We start from the raw sequence: 25953 nt of genomic DNA on the forward strand, positions 1-25953 counted from the left end.
CACACTGGTATATTTTGGGAGAGCATGTGAAAAGGTAAGGCAGAGGCATAAGCCTCACCACAATGGCTGTATCCTATTTTGCACCCTCTCACTATAAAGACACAGAAAGGACTGGAAGACCATTATCAAGGAGCACCCACTTGTGGGAAATGGAACATGGGAAGTAGTGGCAACTGGAACAATGCTTGGCTGTGAAGACTAGAGTAATGAACAGAAGTGGCTATGGGGAATGACCATTGCAGAACACAGTGTCTGAAACAGTAGCAAAAATGAGGGAAGAAAAAAGTTAATCACTAGCTGAGTATGCAAGCAAGTTCCTGCAATGAGCTCATTCCTTCTCAAGTGAGCAGCAGAGGAGAGAAAAACACTGGGATGGGACCAGATAAAGGGCCTAGCCAGGTCAGTGAAGGGGGAAAGGGGAGGGAAGAACAGAAGAAAGAAGATAAGCAGGCCCCCTCACTGACTCATACCAGAGCTACTGCTGCTGGAAGGGAGCCAGATTTGAGCTGGAGCATTTGCCTCTGGTTTTTTCCCCCCTCTCAGAAAATCAAGTGAAGCCACTGAACTTAGACATCTACCTGAAATGCATTCAGATTTTGCTGACTGTAAACCCCTTCTCTAAATTACACCCAACCTCAGAAAAAAATCATAATCAAAAGCATGCAAGAGTAACTTCAAAACATCCTCTTCTTTGGCTGAGTTTTGTGCTGTCCTGAAGTAAGATTCATTCTCGAATCAGTGATTTCATAATGTAAAGCACAAAACCCTTCAAAATGAGACAAATACATAAAGTGGCAGTTGAGGACAGCAGAGTTATATTATTCCTCAAATTACACATTGCTTTTTCTTAGGAAAATTCCTAATCCGCCTTCTCCAAAGACCCTCCTGTCAATTGAACACACAATTCTCAGCCTAACACCCTTCAAAAGCAAATTTTTAAATGTGTACCTATTTCTGTAAAACTTATCACATATATCAGCCTCAAATCACACCCAAACCAGAATTCTGATTTTTAAAAATATGTCAACTCTCTGTTTCACAGGACTCATTATCATACACCAACAGGTATCTTATATGTGGTTTACTATTACTGTCCTCAGCTACTTGCACTCAGTCTTGTTAAGTGAAGCAGCAATTAGCAACCTCAGCTCGTTAATGTCTCTCATAACATGACATGTAGTCTCACCCCAATTTCTTTATGGATGGATTTACAGTTCAGTTCTGTCTTCCTGCAGCTGAATAAGCACCAGACAGAAACACACAACTGAGCATTCACATACTTATTTTGAAGTGGTCAGTGAAATCTTGAGAAAAGACTCCAAGAGCTTGATATGGCCGAAAGCTAGTAGAAAAGAAAAACTTTGATAACTCCATACACCACAACTTAGGAACAAGAATGAAATTCAAGAATTACCAATTAAACAAAAGACTATGCGTAAACAGAAAATTCAATTTTCATTATGATTTCACTCTAATAAAACAGACCTTGCAACTTCTCAAACTTCTCTTTTTTTTCTAAAAAGCTTTTACAAAAATTGCTAGCTAGCAGAAAAGAAATCCTGCCTGAGAAGATAATGAAATTGTTTCCTAGCTAAGCATTACCTGGTGAATTAAAACCTATTGTTTTTAAATATAAGCAGCAATATTACAAAAGTCCTTCAGACATACAAAGGCTATCAAATCATATCTACAATTTTATACACAAAGCATGAATTTAACACTGTTTTCATTGTATTACCACTACAGCAGTGTTGTAGCATTTCTGAAATTATACTTTTGTCCAAGTCACTACATCAACAGACGTGCCAGTCTGCTTCAAGCACCAAATGGCTAAAATGTAATGAAATGGCTCGACCAGCTAAGATGCATTCAAACAGAAATTCTAGTCATGCTTCACTTCACCTTTTGCTATTGTAGTTATAATTTTACTCTTTGTATTTCACAGAACAACAGAAAATAGTAGGGGAATCTTTGGCCTTAAATTTTGATTCCTTGCCTTTCAAGCTCTTATTATACAAAGATGTAGGACATCAGGAGATGACTTCCATAGTCTTGCCAAATATAATGAGATTTCTTCCTCAAAAGATCTAAAGAAGTTGTAAAACATTATTATTAACACAGTCCATTCTAGGAGTTCATCCTTCCGTTATTTTTAATTAAAAGTCTGTTTTTTACCTCCCCCAACCACCATACCACAAACCACTTTAATTTTACAGACTGTACCAGCAAACATTTACAAATCAGTCGCTGAGTACAGGATTACATCAATGCCCTCAAAGATAAGAACACTGACAATCCTTGTCATCCATGTACCTCACTGAGCACAGTACAGAAGAAGAGGCAGAAAGAGTAGGTAGGTGCCTTCAGAACCAACATCCCTAGCTGACACTAGACCCAAGATACAGTGCTGCTAGATGTTTGACTTTCTGAACATCTGCAGAAGCCACTTCCATGTACCAATCAATCCCCCTTCACTCAGCAGGTGAAATTTGGGAGTCTGTTCTGAACCTGACTCCCAATTAGCTGCACAGCATGGACACACAGCTTTGAACATACTAAGATTCGTGCAGAGCTAATTATGCCGGAGGTGAAGCAGCCTATACAGACATAGGGGTTTGCTGTCATGTAGGCAGCATGGCAACTGAGCACCCTTCCCACAGGCAAGACACACCCGCTAAACCCGGTGAGAAAGGGTTATGCTTACCCAGACCAACTCAAGTGAAGACAAGCATCACACTTGCTTTGTAAGCTAAACGATAAACACCCCTCATTGTCTTATACAGTATAAGGTTTTTTTACTATTTCTTTTTCCTCAAAGAAAATGCCAATGTGAATGTGATTCATTTTATTTTATATTTCAACTCTCAAGTAAATAATTGGATAGCCCTCTCTCTGAAGTCACATACGTTACTTCTAACAATGACTGCTTTGCTTAGGTCCAACCCCTCTGAAAAGAGACAGAATTAGATTTGTCTCCTTTTTTAAAAAAGGAAAAAATAATGCAGAGATGTAGTAAGAAGCTCTTGAAGCTTATAAGCAAACATTACTAATGGCACAGAAAGGAAATAAAGCCATTAAAAAGTTTAACAAGGAAATAAATAGAAGATAGCTAAGTCACACTTCCTTTGCACACCACAGTGAAGCATCTTCTCCAACCAAGACGAAATAGAAACACTTCTATTATGCAAACTACTATTAAAGTTTATGGTTTGGGAAGCCAGGGATTTCCTATGGTGTTCCTAATAGCTGGACAACTAAACTATTTCTGTTTACTTTATGATGCCACATTCATGATATGGCATAGCCTAAACATTTTCTTAAAAGAAAATAAGCCTTAATGAGTTAACCACACGCACGCACAGAAAGCCTGCTACCTGCCAGACAACCTCAGGCTCTACATTTTTTAATAATGAAATAGTTACTCATGCCATTACATAAATATTATTACATAATATCTCCTTTGTATGCAAAATTAGAGCTACAATAAAATAGGTTCCTCTATTTCAATATTTTATCTATTAATCCCACTCATCCACTTAATTTTGAGCTGTAGATGCATCAGATCACAACAGCTTTAAAATCTCACATTCCTCTGTGCCTAAACAGAGAACAGACAGATAATTCTAAATAAAATTTTAAAAACCCCACCGAACTCCAACAAAAAAATCTGCTCTACTAGAATAACTGGGTGAAGGGAAAGATACCGTAACTATGTTTTATTTATCAGGTGTTTTTTGTCTTGCCTAACATTTAATGGATATACCAATACCTCGTTTTCTATATTTAAGTCAATAAAATATGCAGAAATACCTCAATTCCCAAGGTCAGCATTACACAACATAATTATAAAGGGATCACAAGCAACAATACCTAACATGTCAAACATCTCAAAGAACAGGGCTTTTTTTCCAACTTAATATTTAATGTATGCATAAAGGACAATAAATATCAAATTAATTTTCCTACATATTAAATTTGTCAGAAATTTGTTGATGGTCAGAAACATACTTGAGATGGGGTAAGACTATAACCACGCGTCCACAGAGAAGAGGCAATAAAGAAGTGGGCTGTGACATTAGGAAGTCTCAGGGGGCAACATGTGGCCAGCGGTTAGGACGTTCCCTTCTGCAGTGCAGCACCAATGCCTACCGTTCTGCGTGATTTGTACCACGCCAGCGTAGGATCAACATAAAACCCCGACTTTGTAAGTACTGCAGAAGTCTCACTCGTGCCTACGTTCAAAGGTTTCTCCTTGTACGCTCACCCTTTTGCTGTTCGCCCCGCAGAAACACACCTCCCGGCGTGCTGCCCTCGCCCCGCCGTGCCCACTCGCCGTTACCGTGCCCTTTACGAGGGTGGGGGGCGCGGAGCGGGTGGCTGCCCCCGCTGTTTGCACAGCTGCTGCCGCCGCCGCTCGCTCGGGGCAGCCCCCGCGCCGGCCGCGCCGCGCACAAAGCCCCGGCGGCCGCGGGCCCTCCGCCCTGGCCCGCACCTGCGGCCCGGCCCCGCGGCGCCCCCACCGGTACCGGCCGAGGGGAAGGGGGGGCGGGGGGGGCACACGACACCTCCGCCCGCGGCGGCGGGTGCCGGGGCACCCGGGGCAGGTACCCTCCTCGCCGGCCGTCGCCGCCGCCCGGAGGCCGGCTGGGCCCGGCGCGCTCCCTCGCAGCCGCCGCTGGCAGGTGAGACGCGCCGCAGCGGCGGGTGGGGAGGGAGAGAGGGAGGGAGGGAGGCTGGGGGGGGCGCGACCCAGCCACAAAGAGCAGGAGCTGCCGCTGCCTCCGCCGCGGGGAGGGGGGTCGGCGGCGGGCCCGGCGCCAGCAGGACCCGCGCCGCAGCGGGGCCGTCCCCGCCCGGCCGGCGGCGGCAGGCGGGGGGGCGGCGGCGGCGACGGGGGTCCCTTACCTGCAGGGGTGGCGCCGAAGACTCTCACGACGGGCACCCGCCTGGTGGGGGCCTCTCGGAAGTGGGACTGGCAGGGGTCCAGGCCGGGCAGCGGGCTGCCCATGTAGTAGTCGGCAGTCACGATCCGCACTGAGAACATGTTGTTCGCCGCCGCCGCCGGGGCACGCACTGAGGGAGGGAGCGAGCGAGCGCCGAGCCCGCACGGCTCCCCCCGCCGCAGCGAGCGCGCGAGCGCAGCCCCCCGCCTGCCGCTCCTCTCTCTCCGCGCCGCTCCTCGCCCGCCCGCTCGCGCGCGCGCCCCGCCGGCGCGCGCCCGGCCTCCCTCGCGCGCGCGCACACGCGCGCACACACACGCACAGACACACAGAGGCGCGCGCGCCCTCGCACGCGCCTTCTCTGTCTGTCGCTGCTCGCTCGCTCTGACACCCCCCCCCCCCGCCGCCGCCGCCGCCGCCGCTCCTCCGGGCGCGTGCGCGGCGGCGCGCGCTGAGCCCCGGGGCGCCCCGCGGACTCTAGAGCCCGGCCGGCCGCGAGCGCCTCACGGGCAGCGCGAGCCCGTCCCCCCGCAGCACCGCGGGCACCTCGGCGGCGGCGGCGGGTCCCCGGCTCCGGGCTGCAGCTGTTGTTGCCATGATGATGATGTCACGGACGCAACCATTGGGGAAACGGGGAGGTGGACGGGCCGTGTGGTGAGCGGGGGAGGTGTCGCTCCCCGACATACACACCCGCCCCCCCTCCGTCTTTCGGGTGGGCTCCGCAGACGGGGCGCGAGTGTGCGTGGGAGCGGTGGAATCCTCCCCGGGCTTACCCCCCTCCCCCGGGTGGCGGGAGGGGGCCCACACTCGGTGATTCGGCGATCGGCCGCGCGGGCTTGGGCGAGGCTGCGGAATCCTGAGCCGCGGATGGGGCGGGGAGGGAGCGCCGCTGGGGCACGATGGGGTTAAGCTGGGTCGGCCGCCATTTTGGACGCCGATCCGCCTCGCTGCGGGAAGGTGAGTCTCCGCACGCTGCGGGGGCCAACAGAGAATAAAAAAATGGGGGCGGCAGGGAAAGGGGGCGAGGAGGGAGACGGGGAAGCCTCCCGCCGTCGTTACTCGCGACGCCGCGGTGGGCGGGGGCGTGGGGAGCGCGGCCGCGCCGCTCAGGTAGCGCTTCCGTTGCAGCCTGCGCCCCCTCCGGTTGTAACGGGCCCTGCGCGCGGCTGTCGGGGGGCGAGGCCTGTAGAAGGGCGGTGGCGGTTGGTGCCGTTGCCGAGCGCGCGGGTGGTGGCGGAGCGGGGCGGGGCCGGGCGCGCTGCGGCGGAGCGGCGGGGCGGGGGCTGGGCCGCGGCCTGTTGGCGGCCCCCCCACACACACCCGCGTCAGCCGCCGCCACCTCCTCCTCCTCTTCTTCGCAGCGTGCTCCACCATCGCGCTCCTCCCCCCGCCGCTCTCCCCACGGCCGCCGCGTGTATTTCTCCCCGCCGCCCGCCCCTCTTGCTATGGTTGCTCGCTGCCTTCCTGCGGCCAGGGAGCCGCCCGCGCTGTTGCCTGGCGGGGCTGAGGGAGCGGCCTCCTGTCGTACCGCGGCGCTGAGGCCCCAACCTCGGGCCCTCTCTGGCTGGGGAGGGGCGCCCCGAGGCTGGGGTCAGGCTCCCTTTTGCCTGAACCCCAGCAAAAATGGGCGAGACAGCCCCTCGGAGATCTGCGTTATTCGGGAGGAAGCGAGTCCTAGAGCTAGGTGCCTCCCTGCTCCTGGTCATTAATTCGGGTAAAATTTACGAGGATTTAGGTTTCTCTTACTTGGTCCTTTAGGAGAGCTTATTTTGCATTTTCCAGCTCTCTTGTGCAGGTTTTCATTTAGATGATAACAAAAACCTTGAGTTGGGATTCCTGTTACAGTCTCTTTGTCTCAGAGCTGAGGATTTGGAGGAAAAAAACCACACCAAATATCGAAAGAGTTGGCAGTGTGAAAGATCAGCCTATAAAAAGGCCAAATATTCTTACATACACTTAGAATGATATTGTTACATATGCGTGCAAGACTGGATGATATGAGACAAATGTACAGATCTATAAAATCTGACAAAAGTCCAATATGTAAGACATATGTTTCACATTTTGCTTACATATGTTTTGGTTTTAGATTTGAACAAAAGACAGGTCAGGCAGTTGCTACCCTTCATTTTTTCATTGTAATGAACAGGAAGCTTGCCTGTCTACTCAAGGGTAACTGATTTCCTACTCTTTCTTTGTAAGCTGTTTATTTTCTCTAGCTCACATCTGTTTTCCTCTTTAAATTCATTTTTATGCAAACAGAAAAAAAAAAAAAAGTGAAACTACCTAGTCATCAAGAAATCTTGCATCACAGAAGTAAGTAGTTGAAACAGGTTTGGGACCCAGACTATTTTTATTCTGTCTAAAGACTAAATGAGCTACAACTTTAATTTTTTGACAGTTATTTACATTTGCAAGGCTAATATTTGGAAAACCTTTGGAACTGCAAGAATACTCTTATGAATACTTACATTTCAGAAAGGCTAATGAATCACTAGGAGATAACTAATGAAGCATGTTAACAAATAGCATCCCTAACTCTTGTTCTTTGAATACATTTTGTACTGTTGCTTAACTACTGTATTTCCCTCATTTCCGTAGGACTTTGGTAGGGACACTACTCTGTTCTTGTGTTGCACCATACTGTGCTCTGTTGTCTTTCTGTTCACATGATCATCCTGACTTCCTGAGTGTTGTATCTTCCCATCACTGTTTATTTTGCTGGTGGCCTGATGTCTTTGAACACTGGCAGATGTGCTCTGGTGCCCCTTCCTCCATGAGTTTAAGGTACTACAACATCAGCAGTCCACTACTTTATCCTGTTGTGACATACTCAGGCAGCAGAACATGATGTGTATCTGCACCTCAGCTGGATTGGTACATAATCCAAGACATTGAAGCTACTGGAGGATTCTGGCTTATTAATGAGTGTTGTGTGTGAGGTGTAGGCACAAATTCATATCTGGTAGTCCTGCTGGAGAGAAAGCAATTGCCCACAATAGAATAGTGTAGATAACTGGAATAACTAACTTTTTGGAAGCATAAAGCAGGATTCACTAAAGCACGTTGTTCAAAGTCTTCTATTTCATTGCAAAAATATTTGTTTATTGCATCAGGGAGAACCATGCTTTGAATTCGGAAGAACTGTTGCAAACAGAAGGCAGTAGGACTGAGACAAGAACAGTTGATCCCTAACCAAGAGCCAGTTTCCTGTTCGTATGAGGTATTAATTTGATTTCTGAAAGTGGTGAATGTTACCCCTAGAAAAAAGATTTGACTTTCAGTGTTGATATAAATAGCTTGATCCAAGTCGTATCTTATAGCCATGCAGTCATTTATATGGAACTCACATGCTTTCTGAGCTGCACCTTTTCAGTTTCCCTTCATTTCTTAGAGCAGGCTTCTGCTTTCATATTCTTCTTGCAGTCACGTCAATAAGTTAGTCTGCAGGGTCACACCAAGGTAAGAATGTATTTTCAGAAATGGTTTGAGTCAGCACTGTCATGGGAGGTCCCCTGCCCTCCTTCTCATGTCAGTGCAAGTATTTGAATAGCTGCATAAAAACCTGGATTTGGAAACTCATGCAGGTAAAAGTGATCCAACTAAAAAATATGGGTTAGTTTTAACCTAGATCAGGTCCCTTATCTGCCTCATTATGTAGGCGTGTGAAAGCCTGTACTTGCACAGTGGAGGAGGCAGTGCAGGGGCTGAGTTTGAGCAGCAGGAAGAAAAAGAGAACACTTCCTCCACCAGTCTTGGCTTGTGGTAGCTTAAGTTGATCACGTTTAAGTTGCTGAAGTCTAAAAGTCAGTTTAACCGTTACAGTAGGTGACAGACGCAAAGCCTGTTTCTGGATTTCCTACATTTCAGCTTGTGTGTCAGGGTTTGTCTTTAGCACTTATTTTTTGTTCATGCACACGTCTACCATATATAAATTTTCTTGTAGTTTATTACCTGAAAATGCTGCCATCCTAGGATGTCAATCATTGTAAAAGGAAACATCATGGTTAGCAAGCTCTACCACCCATTTTCCCTGGTATCTCCAAACTCTGTATGTATTCTAAGGTTTCATCCAGTTTTCTGTTATAAAGCAAGTCACCCCCTTTCTCTGTTCCTCCAGTTGCTAAGCAGCAGCTGTTCTCCCCATTAGCTAGCCATGTATTTGCATGAAAATAATCAAGCTTGAATATAGAACTGCTTCTAATCGTGCACAGTTAAAGAGCTGTACAATAAAAGTTTGAGTATTAATAGTATTAGTTATCACCATAACTGATGACTGTCATAAAAGTTAGAATTTCTCTATAGAGTAAAATCATTATAGTTTTGCCTTTTTTTTAATAAAAGGTGCATCAATTTTTTCTTTCTCTTAATCCTTACTATGTACTTAAAAAAAAAATGGTCACAAAATGATATCTGCAGTTCACTAAAAATTCATAAATGGTAATATGAGCAGACACAGAATCATCTAGCAACTAAACATGATGGGGGCAGGGAAAAGCCACATTTTTCAAACACCTAATTATAGTAGCAGAATGCTACAGAATTTGGTGATAAAAGTTTAGACTATAACACAGGTAAAATTTTGAACAGTACATCTTAGACTTCAAAACTGACTTAGGTATCTGTGTTTGAGTTCCTATTGATTTCCAGGCTGCTCAGTATTTCTGAGGTCTATGGTCTGAAATCTTGGCGTGCTCTCTCAGTCTGGGGATGCCCTGGATTTATCCAAACTGTATTTCAGAATGAGGACTAAGTGTGGCTTATGTTTGTCAGGTTGATTTTTCAGGTGACAGAAACGTGGTTTCTGCAGAGAGGAAACCTGGGCACATGGATCAGTACTAGTATGTGGTCCACCTAGTTGGTATTCCAACCTAGACAGTCAGACTGTCTACATTACACAAGAATTTTATTTCCCAGTGCGCCACACAGACTAAGTGAATTAAAAAAGTCTAAATCTCCAGACTAAAAAATTTGGAATTTTGGACTGCCAAACCTGTACATACTTTGCCACATATAAGAATCCACAGTCTCACCTTAGGCTGTAAGGCTCCCTAAGCACTCAATACAAGTAGCAGTCCTCTTAGTCTGCAAGAGTGAGTACACTGGATGAAAGCTGTCTAGAAATGCTGAGAAAGTATAAACTGAATATTCCTCTGCCCAAAGGAGTAAGGCTGAAGTCTTCTCTCAGGATTCTCGATTTGGAGTCCTGTCCTAGAGTTAGATACCTAAGCAAGAACAACCTTTATTTTATTTAGAGGATAAAAGAATAGAGAAAGATGGTTCTTTGTTCCAGGTCGGGCAGATCTGGGATTTGAAAACAGATCCACATTTCGTGCATGAGTGCCTTAACAGTAGGTTAAATGGGTGAACTAAGGCACCTATGCAAAATATTAGGAAAGAATAATTTCTGGAGGTCTTTCATGTCTTAAGAATGCTCATTAGACTGGACATCATAGGCAGGGTACACAGGAGGATTCCTCACGTGAGAGTCCTGACAAGCCTTGCTTACACTCCAGGTAGTTAGGCTCAGTTATGCCAGAATTTGAGGCAACATTTCACATGCCCATCATACCAGCGGAAAGTCAAGTACTGCCTCGGTGTTACCTGATAAAAACCTAAGGACAGCAAGGAATTGAGCAACTTGTGGATACCAAGCTGGTTTCAAGTGCCACTTAGGCTGCTGAATTCATTTGTAGAGGTAACTGTGCTTTGGAAATAATGCTCAAGATCCTGATTCATAAGGGATTTTTTTTTTTTATTTTATTTTTTTTTTTTTAATTCTCAGTCAATAGGTAGAGGCTAGGCAATAGGCTTGGAAGTGTAATGCAGTCAAGTTCTGTCAAAACCAGGGCAGTCACACATTTAATCAATGGCCTTACACAAACAATGTCTTGCCACTAGAAACCTGATGGGAAAACTAACCTAGATCTCAATTATGAAAATATTGGAAGTATCAAAGCAGTCTTTTAGCAAAGACTATTAATAAACCAGTCAGGGCAAGAATGGTGCCATGTGGTTGGAAAGTAACAAATGTGCTTTGAAGGAGAGCCCAAGAAAATGTTAATGTGCAACCATTGCAGTGTATGGAACATAGGGAACAAATTATAAAATAGGATAAGCAAAAATAAAGAAGTAAAAAATCTTTGGTGTATTAAAGGGAGATTTTTTGGGGGTAACTGGGATTTTTTTGATAAAATAATTAATTTAGTGACAAGGGAAATGGAATAGATTTAATCTGTACTTCATAAAAAGATTCAGTGTAGTGCCATATAAGAAATTACATGGGATCCGTAGCGTAAAGAATTGCTAATGGGAAATTACAGTGGATTGTTTTTAAAGAAGGCCTATAAAACTGGAAGCTGGCTGCAGGTAGAGTCTGCCCATTTAATGTCTTCAGCATAGTCCTATTTAGCATATAAATAAAAGTTGCTGGTAACCATAAGTTTGGAGGAGAACAGGCATATCATATATGAAGAATTGTGTGGTTTGGATTCGAGTAATAGAAATGTCATAACATCTTGCATATGAAAGGCAAGATTTTGCACTTTAAAATTGCTAAGAATTTTCTGCTCTGAACTAGAATGTCAGAAATGAGAGAAGAAAAGATCTGAGAGTCAAACTAGAGTGAATTTACCCCCATGATGGGTCCTAACAGGATAAATACAATCCTAAACTGCATGAAGTGAGTTATTTCTGTCAAAGCAAGTGATACAGCAATGTGATTATACATGATCTTCGTCATACCTTATTTGGACTATTTTTTAAGTCATCAAGAGGGCTGGATTTAAACTATAAGAGGTACAAAGTGGGGTTCTGAAAATGATCATAGATGTGAAAAGCCTGTTTTATCGAGAAGATAAAAATCAGTTGGCTTCAACTAGGAGAAAAACGATGAGAGAATACAAGTGAACATTTTAAGTATACCTGTAACTTTGGAGTAAGCAAGAAAAGAAAATATTTAAGCCAAAGAACAGTGTTGATGTAGAATGATTAGATATAAACTGTAAATTAACTTGCCATGGAAGAAAGTTTCTAACTAGTAGAGGAATTAATTTCTTATCTCAATGAAAGTAGCAGGGCAGTGCATTTTAGAAAGTTTTAATATGGAGGTTGATAAGATTATGAGAAGGATTATATGATGTTTGCTGGTTAGCACACGTGACTGCACCTGATGTTCAGAATTCTAGAACTGCATGTAGTTCCCAGAACGTTTCAATAGTAGGTTCCTCTAATTGATGCAGACAAGTTAGCCATTAGGATGAGTTTTCATCATCACTGTGTAAAACACATTGTATACCATGGATAGGGTATAGCTTTCTGTTTCAGAAAACCTTGACTGTAGCACAAAATGCAACCTATTACAACACATACTGTAGCCTTATGTATATGTTCATATCTGTAAATGAGTGGTGTGTACAAATTCACATACATAATGTTTATATGAAAATTCAAAGTCACCTTCGACCATTCATGTTTCTTGGGTTGTATTTGCATTTAGCATCTTACATTTCAAACAGAAGTTTTGATTGAAATTTATTCAATGTTTTATTTGTTTTGAAAGTAACCATTTTTTTCCCAACATTTTCAGGTCTTGCCGTTGCTTCATATCAGAAAAACCTACCTGTGAATGTGTGTACAGGAAAATGCATAAGTACTCGAGAAAATTATGTAAACAGAAATGTAAAAATGAATAAAGGATTATACATGTAACAGTATAGAACTATACCTTTTTTTTTTTAATTGAGGAAGTGGATTTTATTGAGAAGAAGCATATGCATAATGTAAGAAAATGGTCAGTAAACAATTTTAATTCTGAAGATGATATTCCTGATCTGTTCTGTGCTGACAGAATTCTACATGTCAGGAAAGGATTGAGGTTCCCTCCCATGCTTGGAGAATGACCTACTGGCAAGAGCAAAATGTTTATACAATTGCATAAGCAATTAAGTTTAGTATAACAGGAACACACACATTGTTGGGAACAGTTAACAGTATAATAATAAGGGAAGTTTAGTGATTGAATGTATGACAATGAGAATTTCATACATGAAATTTGATTAAGAGGAACTGATCATGTCTTAGATAATTGAGGAATAGTGCTAGAGCTGGTTTTATGAGTGGCATTGCTGAGTCAGCATAATTAAAAATTGCTTTTAGGTGCTTGGATCTAATGACTATAAAAGTTGGATATGGATTTATAAGAGAAAATTCTGTGTAATGACATACAACATTTTAACATTAATACTGTTTGTGGGAATGTTATGTTGAACAGTGAGAATTACTGGCAAGTAGTGGAATGTAAAGGGGAAAATGAGCATTTGAATAGCTTTTGTTGTAAAAATAAAAGTAATAGGTTTATTTTTACAACAGAGCTGCCAGTTGAGGCTGCACGTGCTTGATCTTTCCATCGTCTTCCTAGGAGAAAGCATATGTGTCTATGTGGGATTTATTAATTTTAAAAGTGTATTTAATTTGTATGTACACATACCTACATGTGTACGTATCCCTACCAAACTCTGAAATTTCTATTTCGTACAATGCAGCTCAGGTAAATGATTGTAAAAATTGTTTTTAAACAGGCAAACGAAACACAATTTTTCATATTCTAGTTCTGATAAACTGAAGCATTTAGTTGAAACTCCATTGAGAAATATGTCTAGTGTGAAAAGAGTTAGCCCAAATGGTTCAAATAGTAAGTAATTAAAAAGATGTTATAATGGAAATTTTTCAAGCACTGTAACTGCCAAAAGCCCTATCAGTCTCCTATAACTTACATAGCCAAATATACATGAATATGTGATTATTATCAGAATTTTTGTTTGTTTAAAATGTGAAATGTGTTTCTGTGAATGAATCACAGAAATTGGGCTGGATGGTAAGTAGTGAAACCTATTTAATTTTAGATGCTATATTTTTTTTCTGCCATGTAGTCTGACTTACGGGAGGCATTCCTCATTCACGCATCCGACAAACTGAAAGAAGCCTCAGTTCAATATGTAGATCACAAACAGCCATCTGTTATCCAAAAGAAGAGAATAGTGTTGCCATAAGAGTAAACTTAAAACGTTTTAAGATTAGATTAGGGATGGCAGAGCTCCATTAATGCTTTGTCCATCTCTGTCAGTCTTGGTCCCTGTAATGTGTGAAGGTGTACATTATGCTGCAGTTCCAGATGCCTACTATTTTTTTCTAGTAGGACAGTTACCTATAGTAGAACGCAGTATATGTTTCCTGTATTGTCTAAATCTTTCCATTCCTAATTAAGTATGTATATATAACCTTTTATCACCTCAAGTAATTATTTTACCTTCTTGGGATTTGTTCCTTTGAAATAATTTTCCAAAACAATGTGAGGGAAAAAGCATTTTGAACTTACTTAGCTTAAGAAAGTTAGGTAACACTTGTTTAGGTTTGTAACATTTCCATTTGAGTCTTTCTAGCTCCCAAAGAATTTCTGTTATTTTTATGTGAATCCCATCCAATTTGCAGAGATCTTTCTTCTAATATGCCTAGAACTCAGTGGTGAATTCCAGGCGTGGTTGTAAAGAGCGTGGATGAAGAATTTCTGGTTTATGTCCAGATAGAGTTTTTTACTTTGTTTCAGGCATCCATATGACCTCCATCTGTAGGGCAGAATTAATTACTTGAGGATATTAATGTTTGGTCCACCAAGCAGCTTGAAGGCCTTTGTTGGTTGTCCACAAATAAAATGTTCTACAGTCTGCCCCTACAGCTGTACATAGAGAAACTGTTACCTTCCTGCTCCAGGATACAGGGCTTCCAGGTGTGCAAGTCAAATCTAAATTAGTCTCTTTGCTGGTACTGTTACAAATCTATTTGTAGTTTCTGCTTGCTTGTTATCCTTAGATCCTTTACAAATATTAATGCCTTTGGGGTATTTCCATCCTACTGAATATATTCCAGAATCTGTTCTAGAATATTTCTCTGACTTCCATAGCAGTAGCTTGCTTTTTCTTGTACTGCAGTTTAGCCACACTAATTTACTTTGAGATATCTCAGTGTCCTCAGAGTTGTCCAGATGAATCCCTCTCAGGGATGAATGATGTGAAATAAAACAAGGCCTCACAACAGTTCCTGTGGTACCACACATACAGATAGATTGCTGCTTGTCCTTTATACTAGGGTTCTTTTATTTGCTGTCAGTTTCCACAGTTTTACTTGAGCCCTACTATATTCACTGTTTTCCATAAGCTTCAGAATTTTTACACAGTCCTCATGTCTTTGTACCTCTCTTTCAGCATTGTAATCTATCTGACGCATTCCAAGTGATTTTTGAGGTTTCATGAGAGTACCAAGTGCTAAAACTCCTAAAATTGAGTTATGTAATATTTAGATTTCCTTTGGACTGTGTATTTTGTTCTGGCTTTTGGGGAAAGTGGTGGTGTTTGTTTTATAAGCTAAATATTGCCTGGTATTCTATTGTCCTTTAAGACTAACATTTTCAGGCTTGCTTGGTCTGAAATTAAGTTTAGTGTAGTTTAGAATTTCAAAGGTAGCGCTCTTACCTAGACGCTTGAAAACCTGATTATACAACTACTGAAACCTAGTTTCAGAAATGTTCACTTACTGAGCACTTTTTGCAAGTGTTCTTTTTTGCTCAGTACTTGCATTGAAGGCATTATATGTTTATATGATTATAATATTGAGATAATATTAGTATCATTATTAATATTATTATTATTATGCCAGTTCTGGCAGTATCTGCTAAAGGATGACACTGAAAATGCCAGCCCCATCAGCACATAGATCTTCCTCAACCATTTTGGAGTCTTGCAAATAGAATTATTTTTCATACCAGTATATGATCATTTTATATCTGAAAGCATGAGATAGGTACAGTTGGAGATAGAAACTTGGGAAAAAAACAAATTTATAGAGTAGATGTGCTAATCTAATGTGATATGTGAATTGAAATTAGGAAAGATTGAAAGGAAAGACACCATGATTCTGTTTCCAGATTCTAGGGAGGAAGATTGTGTGTGTTGCTTATAGACTCCTAGTCAAGTACAGAAACGGGATGCATTCTCTCTGGAAGCTGTGCAGTTAAGTGACTGAGACTGGATTCTGTTATAATATGGTGCGTGTTTCCTGCTGTCTCTTGAGTAATCTTGCAGCTGCTTTAGTTAGAAAATCAGTGATGCTTGTTTTCATCCAAAAGCAGGAACTTGATGACTTGGCTAATGAGATTAAACAACGCTGCCCCCAAAATCTGTAAAGTATTAAGTACTATGCCATATTCCAGTCTCCCCACCCACTGCACCTCCACCTTCCTTTTCCTATGCTACTTAGTAAGCTGTTTTTTGGAGACTGTATTTTGTATAGCTGTTTTTCTGAGGACAGGACTTAGGCTTTTGACCTATTTTATTTTTTTAATAATTAGGTGATGTGTTTGCACTAGGACCATGCTTTTTTCAAAGAAAATGAATGTTGAGTGAAAATACTAATATGCAGGGGAAAATAGGAAATGATTATGCTGTAAAAATAACTTTGAAAGAGACTCAGATTGTTCAGAGAGGGAAGAGAGCCTTCCAAGAAGTGATCACATTCTCACGCTCAGCTTTAAACACATTTTTTATCTTTAAAAGGAAACAGAAGAGAATCAGTCACTAAATCAAATGTAGTTGTGGGATTATCTGCAGAACAGTATCATTCTGAAATAAGGCGTTAGGGCTGCACATTTGAAACAAGAATTGTCAGTGCTTTGAGAAGAAAATGGGTATGTCTTTCATTAAATAATACCTTTCAGCATCCCCTGATTGTTTTTCTTCATCATTGTCTAAAGACAGCAGTTATGGTGGCTATTCTGGGTGAATCTTTAGGTACACATTAAAAATCAGACTGTATTTTTGTACTTTAATGAATAATTTTTAAAAAAATTATCTATTTTTTTGGTATCTGTTTGTTTGAAAAGGAAGTTGAATTTTTTACCAAAAAATGTCCACCTTTTCTTAGTTGTTGTTGGAGAAAAAAAGACATGTTTAAAGACCACATGTTGTAGCTGCAACTTTTTAAACCTGTTTTGTGATAAAGATTTCACTGCGAGTAAGCTGAGTTTCTCTCTGTTGCTCCAGCATGAGATTTACTAGTCAGTTCCCTAATTTCTTCTTTTCCTGACTGGCACAGAATTGCTTTTTGCTTGGAGTACTTCAGAAATTGCTTACTGTAAGCAAAAGAAATCAGCAGCATCCATGTTTTTCAAGCTTATCCAGAGTAGCTTTATCTTTTATCACACTTTGAAAGTATTAACATTTTTAAAATTAAATAGATCTGTTTAGAAGTAAATTTCTCAGAGATAAAGAGAGAATACAGCAGTAGTTGCCAAAAGGGATAAAGTGCACTACCTGGAAACATACCCTTTGTTTCTTACGTTCTGACAGAAAATGAGATGAATGAGCATGATAGAGGTACAGCGTTTCTGTAAATATTGTATTGTTGTTAGCATAATTTATTTTTGTGTTCCTAATAAAACCAAAACTTTTAAAGCTTATTTTCATTTAATCATGTATAAAATGATAACGCTGCTACTTCAAAGGTTTTAAAAATTCCAGATGATTTGGCATGAACTGTACTATCACAGTAGAATTCATAATTTCCTCACTGACTTCTTTGTAATGTTCTTTACCATACATTATGTCTATACTGTGAACTTAAAAAGGGCTAAAGAGACTGCTTTGTCCCTCTACCTCCAAATGCTGTCCCCTGAGCCGTGTGGGAGCACGGTTTCAGATGCTATGAGTTATTATGGGCCTAAACTGCCAGGCAGCAGGCTAGCAGCTTCACAGCATGGGTGATGAGCAGCCCGATGTTCAAGCTTGTTCCTTGGTACCATTTTACTAAACAGTATAGGCAGAGCAGCAGCGTCTCAGATAAGGTTTTGTGAATGTGCCAATTTGCCAAATTCAGAACAAGACTTTAAGGGGTATTCAGTTCCACTGATTTTTCTAAGTACTTCAAATACATTAATTACTTTTCATATCCAAATAAATGAGCAATAAGCATCTCTGCTTAAGAGTCCTTAGTCCCTGCACTCAGTACTATGCATGCAAGCTATATAATTACTGTTTAATGAAGAAACATAAGCAGGCCTAGGAGGCAAAAGCTTCCTTATTGTTCTTGGCCTCTAAGTCTTCCATTCCTCAGCACTGATTGGCAAAAGTCCAAGCTAAGAGGTGCTTCACATGCAACCACCTGCTGACAGGGGCACTCTCCTAGGAGACAGGCAACAGGTTTGGTGTCTATCAAGCCATGGCAGGCCTAGAATGAAGTCTACTATTGCCTCTTCAGCTGCTATTGAATAATGCGATGTCCTTACTACTCTGCTGCCACATAACAGTATGCAGCGAAGGTACGTGTCCCAAAGGGGGAGGAGATATTCTTAACCTCTGCCAAGACTTAGTTCTAGAAAAACTCTTAAGGCAGCAGATGTAAATTTATGCCTAATGGCTGACCTAAATTTTGCCAAGGAGACAGACAGACTGAACAGCAATAAATGGCCTTCTGTAACCTGCTGTCTGAGCTATGTCTCTTGTTAAAAATATTTTAAAAAGCAGAAGTTCTGGTGCATTTCTGTTGCTAGGTACTGCTGTTGGAGGACTAAACACTAGTTCCACACATTTACCCACCTTCGTTGGTTGGGTGGTGTGCTACTTAGAATAGCAGTGTACTGTAGGCCATTTGCGTGGACATAAATGGCTACACAAAGGGCAAAGTTCTAAAGAATTAGGTCAGTAGATTTTATATCTAATTAGGCCTCTAATCCTACAAACCACTTACGGTTTTACATTATGTACTGGTTTTGGCTGAGATAGAGTTAATTTTCTTCATGGTAGCTAGTATGGGGCTATGTTTTGTATTTGTGCTAAAATAATGTTGATAATTCAGGGATGTTTTAGTTACTGCTGAGCAGTGCTTACACAGTCAAGGCCTTTTCCACCTCTCACCCCACCCCACCAGCAAGGAGGCTGGGGGTGCACAAGAAGTTGGGAGGGGACACAGCTGGGGCAGCTGACCCCAACTGACCAGAGGGCTAATCCATACCATATGGCATCATGCTCAGCATACTAAGCTGGGGGAAGAGGAAGGAAGGGGGGGACATTTGGAGTTGTGACATTTATCTTCCCAAATAACTGTTAAGCGTGATGGAGCCCTGCTTTCCTGGAGTTGGCTGAACACCTGCCTGTCGATGGGAAGTGGTGAATGAATTCCTTGTTTTGCTTTGCTTGTGTGTGCTGCTTTTGCTTTACCTATTAAACTGTCTTTATCTCAACCCATGAGTTTTCTCACTTTTACCCTTCTGATTCTCTCCCCCATTCCATGGGGGGCAAGTGAGTGAGCGGCTGTGTGGGGCTTAGCTGCCGCCTGGGGTTAAACCATGGCATGTTATTATATGTTTATTGTATCTTAAATGGAACTACTCATATGAGAGTGAAGTTATGGGTGTAATTGCATACAGGATCAGACCTGGGCAATCACATTTTAGCTTATTATTCATACTGTGGCACTATTACAAGTTGAGTATCTCTGATGTTACCCCTTTCCCAGTCAGGGTGAAGGGGTGTCTGAAACTAAATATGTTTCTGTGTGATGGCTTGCACTCCATTTCCATGCCTATCCAAACCAAGCACTTGTGCAAAGGCACGTCATAAAGAGTATTTTTACTGTTGAGTTAAGAGAGTCATAAGGCATAGGTTTTCAATGCAGAAGGTCACAAGGCTGCAGTTTCACTGGGTTATGTGCTGCATTTGCATAGACAGATATTCAGACAGTTAATGGTAGTGCAGAATGCTTTAATGATTTTCATTTGCATCAAGCTGTTCTCACCTCTTAGGAACATAATGGATAAATAAAAGAGGCCTTTTGTTTGCTCTTCATGAAAGTTACCAGTGATTAAGTGGTGCTGAGGGAGCAGACTCATGCTCTCATTTAAAAAAAAAACACACACACCAAAAAACAACAAAACTGTCCATCAAAGCTGACTTCAAAGTGACCTACTTCATTTTGATTTAAAATGGCACTTGAATAATTTATTTTAATGCTATGCACATTTCATAACTCAAAACACAGAGCTGGTCACTCCTAACTGAAAATACAGAAATAGTTATTACATCAGACACCAAATACTCATCATTTGTTAGGGTGCTCTTTATAGTGTTGAGTTACAAACAAAGCTATATACACTTAGATCAGTATTTCTTCCAACTGGATTCAGCAGTCACTTTTATTAAAAATTATGTCCAGAATATAGTTGCGGAAGAATGGATACTTTTTGCACTATACTGTGGTGTTTCATAAGAAAGTCCATGTCAGAGGCTTGCGAGAGAAAATCTTGTCATGATTCCTTAAGGTGTTTCCTATAAATTTTATTCTTAGATATAGAGTCTCCCTGTGGAAGATTTCTCCAAACCTTCCTGGAACATGTTATATTCTCATAAAGGCATAGAGACTTCCATACTATGTCTTGGCCCCTTGCAACTCAGCATCAGCTGTTTGGGCTCCTCTGGACATGCATCAGCTCAAAAGCCTCTTCTTGAAAAGGGCTCAAAGGAAGTTATCATAGTGCCTGGCTATGTTATATTTTTAGGCATTTTCTGAAGGATTTCGTATGCAGTTCAGTCTTCTTTCAGTGTCATCTTGAAAAAAATCTGACTGGCCTTCACAGTTCTTGAGAATAAAGCTCTGTTCTTAAATACCTTTGTGTCAGAATGGTCATGTTTAAATTTTAGTTCCTAATTTATAAGTGCACACATCATGATTCCATTGCCCTGATTTAAGCATTGGCACCTCGGTGCCAGTAATTTTTTATTATTTTGTTTTTCTAATTATGTTAGAGTTTCAACTTCATGTGTCACATTGAGGAGCACAGCCAAGACACTCCATATCCCAAATACCCAAATTTCAGTAGTCTCCATTTAGGGTACAAGGGTACGGTGTTCCTGATAGCAGTTAGGATGAACAATCTTTCAAGTACTTGGGTCTTTTGTTTTCAGTTAATAACTTCCAGTCCTTTCAGTTTCTAACCTCCTGCCGTTGAGATAGTGATCTTGAATACTTCTTGTGGCATTCAGCTCTCTCTCTCAAGCTTGTGTCATTTAAATCAAGATAGAGAACTTGAGTTCATTCATTTGGAATATCCTCCATTTTCACAGAATTAATAGGATAGTTGGGGAACACAGAATATGCAAATTCAGACCTGCTGAATACATAATTTTTATGGCCCTTCTGTTTTGTATTGGCTTTGTAATTTGTCCAGTGTTTGACTGAGGGCTAATTAAATTACTGAATTTACAATGAGAATATATTAGTCCGTCCTTCCCTTCACTGATTTTAATTCTTTACTCCTCCAGTTAATTTTCTTTTAAATCTGCCTTTGTGTTCTCTGTGTGGCATAAAAGGACTAGTCAGCAGCCTGAATACAGGGGCAGTTGAGGGAAATTTCCATCTGTAATCAATCTCCCCACTGCGGGAGGAGTGTTGGATATCCTTACATGTACAATAAAGATGGCTGAATTCAGTGATCACTGCCTGACCAGCATAACAGTTCCTTAGCGATATATGGCAGGTTGGGAGAGCAAGGGTTTAGGGCTGCATCTAAGAAGAGACCTGTGCATGCGAAGATACAACTCTCTATCTTGGGTTAGAAATAAAAGACCTATTTGGAAGTATGTGTCATTTCAGTATGTTGCCAAGTGTCTTCGCACATGGAAGTAAGATCTATTACTGACAATATATTTCAGTATATGTAGATAAAAATATATTTTACATGTATTATCAGTGTAGGTTTTTTACACTTGGTGTGTTTACAGCCTCACAATGGCCTTGATCATCTTAATCTTGGTTTTTGGTCATGCACTTATGGGCAACACATGGAAATATAACTTAGTATATATGACTAAAGAAATATTCCAGAAACAAATCCTAGAAGTGAAGGTGAAGCATTGTAGCCAATTCTAACAGAATTACAGAAACTCCTTGCTGTAGTGGGAAAACTTTGTTCAAAACCAAAATGTTCTTATGGTTTTAATTGAGTGGCAGAAAATTACTTCTGTGTGGTCATCCCTGCTAAGAGATTCTTTAAAACCAACATTTTCCATTTTTCCCTATTTATTTCTTTTTTGGCTAGGAGTTTCCTCCATGAATTGGATTTATAAACTATGAATCTGAAGAGGATAAAATGTTTTCTGAAGAATTTAATCCAGATGTATATTACTGTTTCAATAAATATGTTTTAAGTGTTTAGGGTGAAGAAGGTTTGAGGGGGGGTGATTGGGGGGGGGGGGTGTTGTTGGATTTTTTTTTAATATCCTGGTTAACTTGGAAGCAGCCAAATTCTTGCTGTGTAAAACTCCAGGAAAGTCAATAGTATTTCAGCAGGGATTCATGTGGCCCTTGGGTTTTGGACTGTATCATACTGAAAGCTCCTAAAATAAGACTCTCTGGAAAGCTACAGGCTTCCCATCTTTTTGTCTGGAAAAGTTATAAAATGGAACAGGCAGGCTTTTCACTGAGCTGCTGAGAATGCAGTTCTGGCTATGCAATCAGGACTAAATAAGGAGCAAGATCTGCACTAAAAATAGAAATGGAGGCTGATCCAACTGCAGCGTGAGTTATAATCCTCACACAGCAAGGGGCTGGTAGGTTCAACTGAGGACACTCAGTTACAGAGAATCAAATAAACTTTATCCAGCTCCTAAAAAGCCATCATACCCTAACTGCTCTAACCAGATTTTTACCAGTCAGCAGTACTATTAATAATTCCTGCAAATTATTTAACATGGTATTTCAGATTCAGAATTTTTTTTTATTAGAGAGAGGATTATATTTGCCACATAATAAGAGGGAAATGTGGGTTGGGTTTATGTAACTGTGTTTGAAGAACATGGGGGAAAACAACACTGAGAGATTTACTGCACTTTCCTCACAGCTAGATAAATTAATTCTTATCAGTCCTTTGGGCATTAAGTTAACGTGCCTGCTGACTTTACGTGACTCCAAGTGGGCACACTAAGCTGATTTGGGTCTGGCCAGGCCTGGTACCTTGTCACGGACTGTGCAGTTCGCAGTTACTCTGCTTGTTTCAAGAACAAAATACGGAACAGTGTAGGTCATTCCTGCCCCCTCCTCTCCCCTTTGTTGGTAGAATAATTCAGAACGTGTTTTATCTTGTATTTGTGTATTTTCTTTCAACTATTACAGGCCTCATAAATTTAAGCCAAAACTTGCCCAGGGAGTTCAAATATATCCTTTGATACAGAATAGATTATTATTGCTTATTTATTGTTAGGAACATTTGGCTATTAAATATTTGGATTATGCAAGCACAGCCAGCTACAGCTATGTTCTGCTTGGTTTCTTTGCCTGTTCCTGTATCTCTTAAGGTGGTGATACAGCAAGCATGAAGAATTTTCTGTTATTCCAGTCTTAAAAATGATTGTAACAGACTTTGATAATTCATCATATCATTTAAATTTCTTTAAATATGATTACATATGAAAATTGAAAAAGAAATTAGTAGACACCAAATCAAACTTCTGCTGCCTAAATGTCAAAAAATATTTTTATTTTCAGTTTTCTATGAACTGCAGAATTTGTTACTGAAAATACACACTGTTCATGTACCTATTGCCTGTTAATCACAGGAGTAGCTCAGTCAAATTGGAAGACAGTCAGTGGAGGAGAAACAACTGGATCACTGGACACATGGGAAAGCTTAGACAGCAGTGGGAGTGTGTGGAAGAAGACCAAAAGACAGAGATCATCAAACTTGCACAGGCCAAGAACGAGGCAAATAAAATATACAGTGAGTCAAAAATCAATTGTTTGGTTGCATTTTCCTTCTTTACCTCCCTCCTCATCATAATACGATCTACAGCACTCCTGTCCCAGCACCTGTATCTTCTTTCTTCCATGTCCCATACTGAGTGCACAGTTTAACAAAGCTGTTAGCAGCTGCCTCACAGAAAGGCAAGATGATCAACACCATCTTGTTGATGGGGAGGCAGCAGCCTCCTTCTCCAGCTGAGTTCAGAGGCCTTTTTGTTGTTGTTTTGTTGATGTTGTATTCTCATTACTTGTGCTTGTATTTGAAGATCTGAATTTTCTGAGGAAAAAAAGGAGTGCATGCAGTCCAGGAGGCATAGGAAGGGGTGGAGATTGATAATTTCTGTGAATGCTGAAAGTGAAATATGTGTATTGTTGTGTTTTGGTCACATTCATAACTTATATACTGATTAATTATTTCGTTTGCTGACAAGCTAAATCTTTATAAGACTATATAGGGCTTTGCATTAGTTTAACTATGGACTATGCACACCCAGGTTTTGTATACCATTAGCTATTTGGAACTATTCATTTGGTGTAGTAAAAGCAACATAAACCTGCACTGCAGATGCAGTAATTTTAGTGAATTTATTAAAATAAGCTAAATACTTGTATCAGCTTAATGATTATGCTTGAAAAATCATACCAAGTCCAACAAGAATTGTTAAAATTATATATGGAAAGAGAAAACTTATTTTAATAATGTATTTTAAATGACCAAAGGTTATACAAAGAGGAAGTGGCATTACTTGAACTCGCAGTTTTGGCCCAGGTAGTGGCTTACATGAATGTCATATCAGTTTACAATGAGCCTGGTTCTGGATTAGAAAACAGTGGTGGTGAACTAGGTAATATTATTGAAATGTGAAGAGATAACACCAAACTGAATATGAACAGGTGTGCAATTCTACCTTAGCTGCCTTTTCACTATTAATTTTGAATGTAATGAAAATCTGGAATAATTCTGTGGGTCCTTACACATGCAGAATGAATGAATTCAAATTAAGAATTTTTTTCTTAAGGAGGATTTGTTTGGGGGTTTTTGTTAGAGCCCTTTCAAAGTTAAGGGAGAGGTCACAGCTGTTCTTTTCATTCACATGTAGTCTAATAAAACAAACAACATATGCATGGGGCATAAAAGTTTAGCACTCAGAACATAGGGATTTGTGTATGACTCTGAAAACTGTAAATAACAAATTATGCTTAACCTTTATCCCACCACTCATCAACCTGATTTGTTAGTAAAGATTTGCGTTGGAATTGAGGTTTTCATGTGTTACATTGTTCAGAAAAATAAAACTTCTCTCACCAAATGCAAGATAGCAAGGTCCACATTTACATTCTCAGCCTTAATTCCAATTGTTGTCTCCTAGATTTGCATAATTACTACATTTGCATAATCACTTAAGACTTTGATCTGTACTCCAATGAAAAGCAGACCTGAAACCTTGCTGTAAATCACATTTACCCACATTTTGTACTGCAAGCACACAGGACTGGCCTCAAGTGTGGGCATATTGCCTTTTCTTTAGAGCGTGCTGGCATCTGGGTACCTGAGCAACTTGGGCAGGTTACACTAGCTCACTAATGCTCACAAGCAGTCTGCTGGTGGTCTTTGCTGCTGTAATGTATCTAGAGTGGATAGGGCTTGGGGAGAGACGGTACAGGTCATACCATGCTTACTTCTGGTCCAAAGGACTCTTTGTTCCATTACAGGGTAGAACATAGCTGTGGTGGTCTCATTTAGCCTTGGAGATGGAGCTTCCAAATACTGAGGAATAAAAAACAAACCCCAAATGCAACAATAAGTGTTTCTTACAAGTTAAGCGGAAAGATTATCTGAATATTTTACACATACATATCAATTCATCCTTTTTTTTTTTTTTTCTTGTTGGAGACAGTTGGAGCTCCAGAAACCCATCCCTTTGCACATTGTCACAAGGAAATTTGCTTTTGAATGAGGCATTGAATTTCCCTTTGACTTCCTCAAACCACAGAACTCTTACCTCTCATTTTAATCTAAAAATACCATAAATTTAGGAGAATTACGCTTTCTAGACTGAAACACTAGAAAACAGACAAATATTTCAGTGCAGAGTAGGTGGTTGCTATTCTGTTATATGATAGTACAAAGATGAATTTCCTGTAGGAAATGGGTAACTCACAGGATGTAGGC

At 40.9% G+C, this 25953-nt stretch overlaps 1 protein-coding gene and 1 long non-coding RNA gene across 10 annotated transcripts in view; one reads left to right on the forward strand and one right to left on the reverse strand.

Annotated features, from left to right (window-relative positions):
- REV3L (REV3 like, DNA directed polymerase zeta catalytic subunit) overlaps positions 1–5189 on the reverse strand; it is a 132180-nt gene extending 126991 nt beyond the window's left edge. Inside the window, exon 1 of the mRNA XM_074896170.1 lies at positions 4906–5189. Coding sequence (XP_074752271.1) covers positions 4906–5044 — 139 coding nt within the window. The 5' untranslated portion in view covers positions 5045–5189. The remainder of the gene's footprint in view (positions 1–4905) is intronic.
- LOC141956121 (uncharacterized) overlaps positions 4436–25953 on the forward strand; it is a 36406-nt gene continuing 14888 nt past the window's right edge. The window contains exons 1-3 of one of the 9 annotated variants that reach the window (XR_012632832.1): positions 5424–5652; positions 8057–8163; positions 23597–23757. This is a non-coding gene — a long non-coding RNA (uncharacterized LOC141956121). The other 8 variants (XR_012632835.1, XR_012632830.1, XR_012632837.1 and 5 more) reach the window with 8 other exon arrangements.

Source organism: Athene noctua, chromosome 1 (genome assembly GCF_965140245.1).
Source record: "Athene noctua chromosome 1, bAthNoc1.hap1.1, whole genome shotgun sequence".
NCBI lineage: Eukaryota > Metazoa > Chordata > Aves > Strigiformes > Strigidae > Athene > Athene noctua.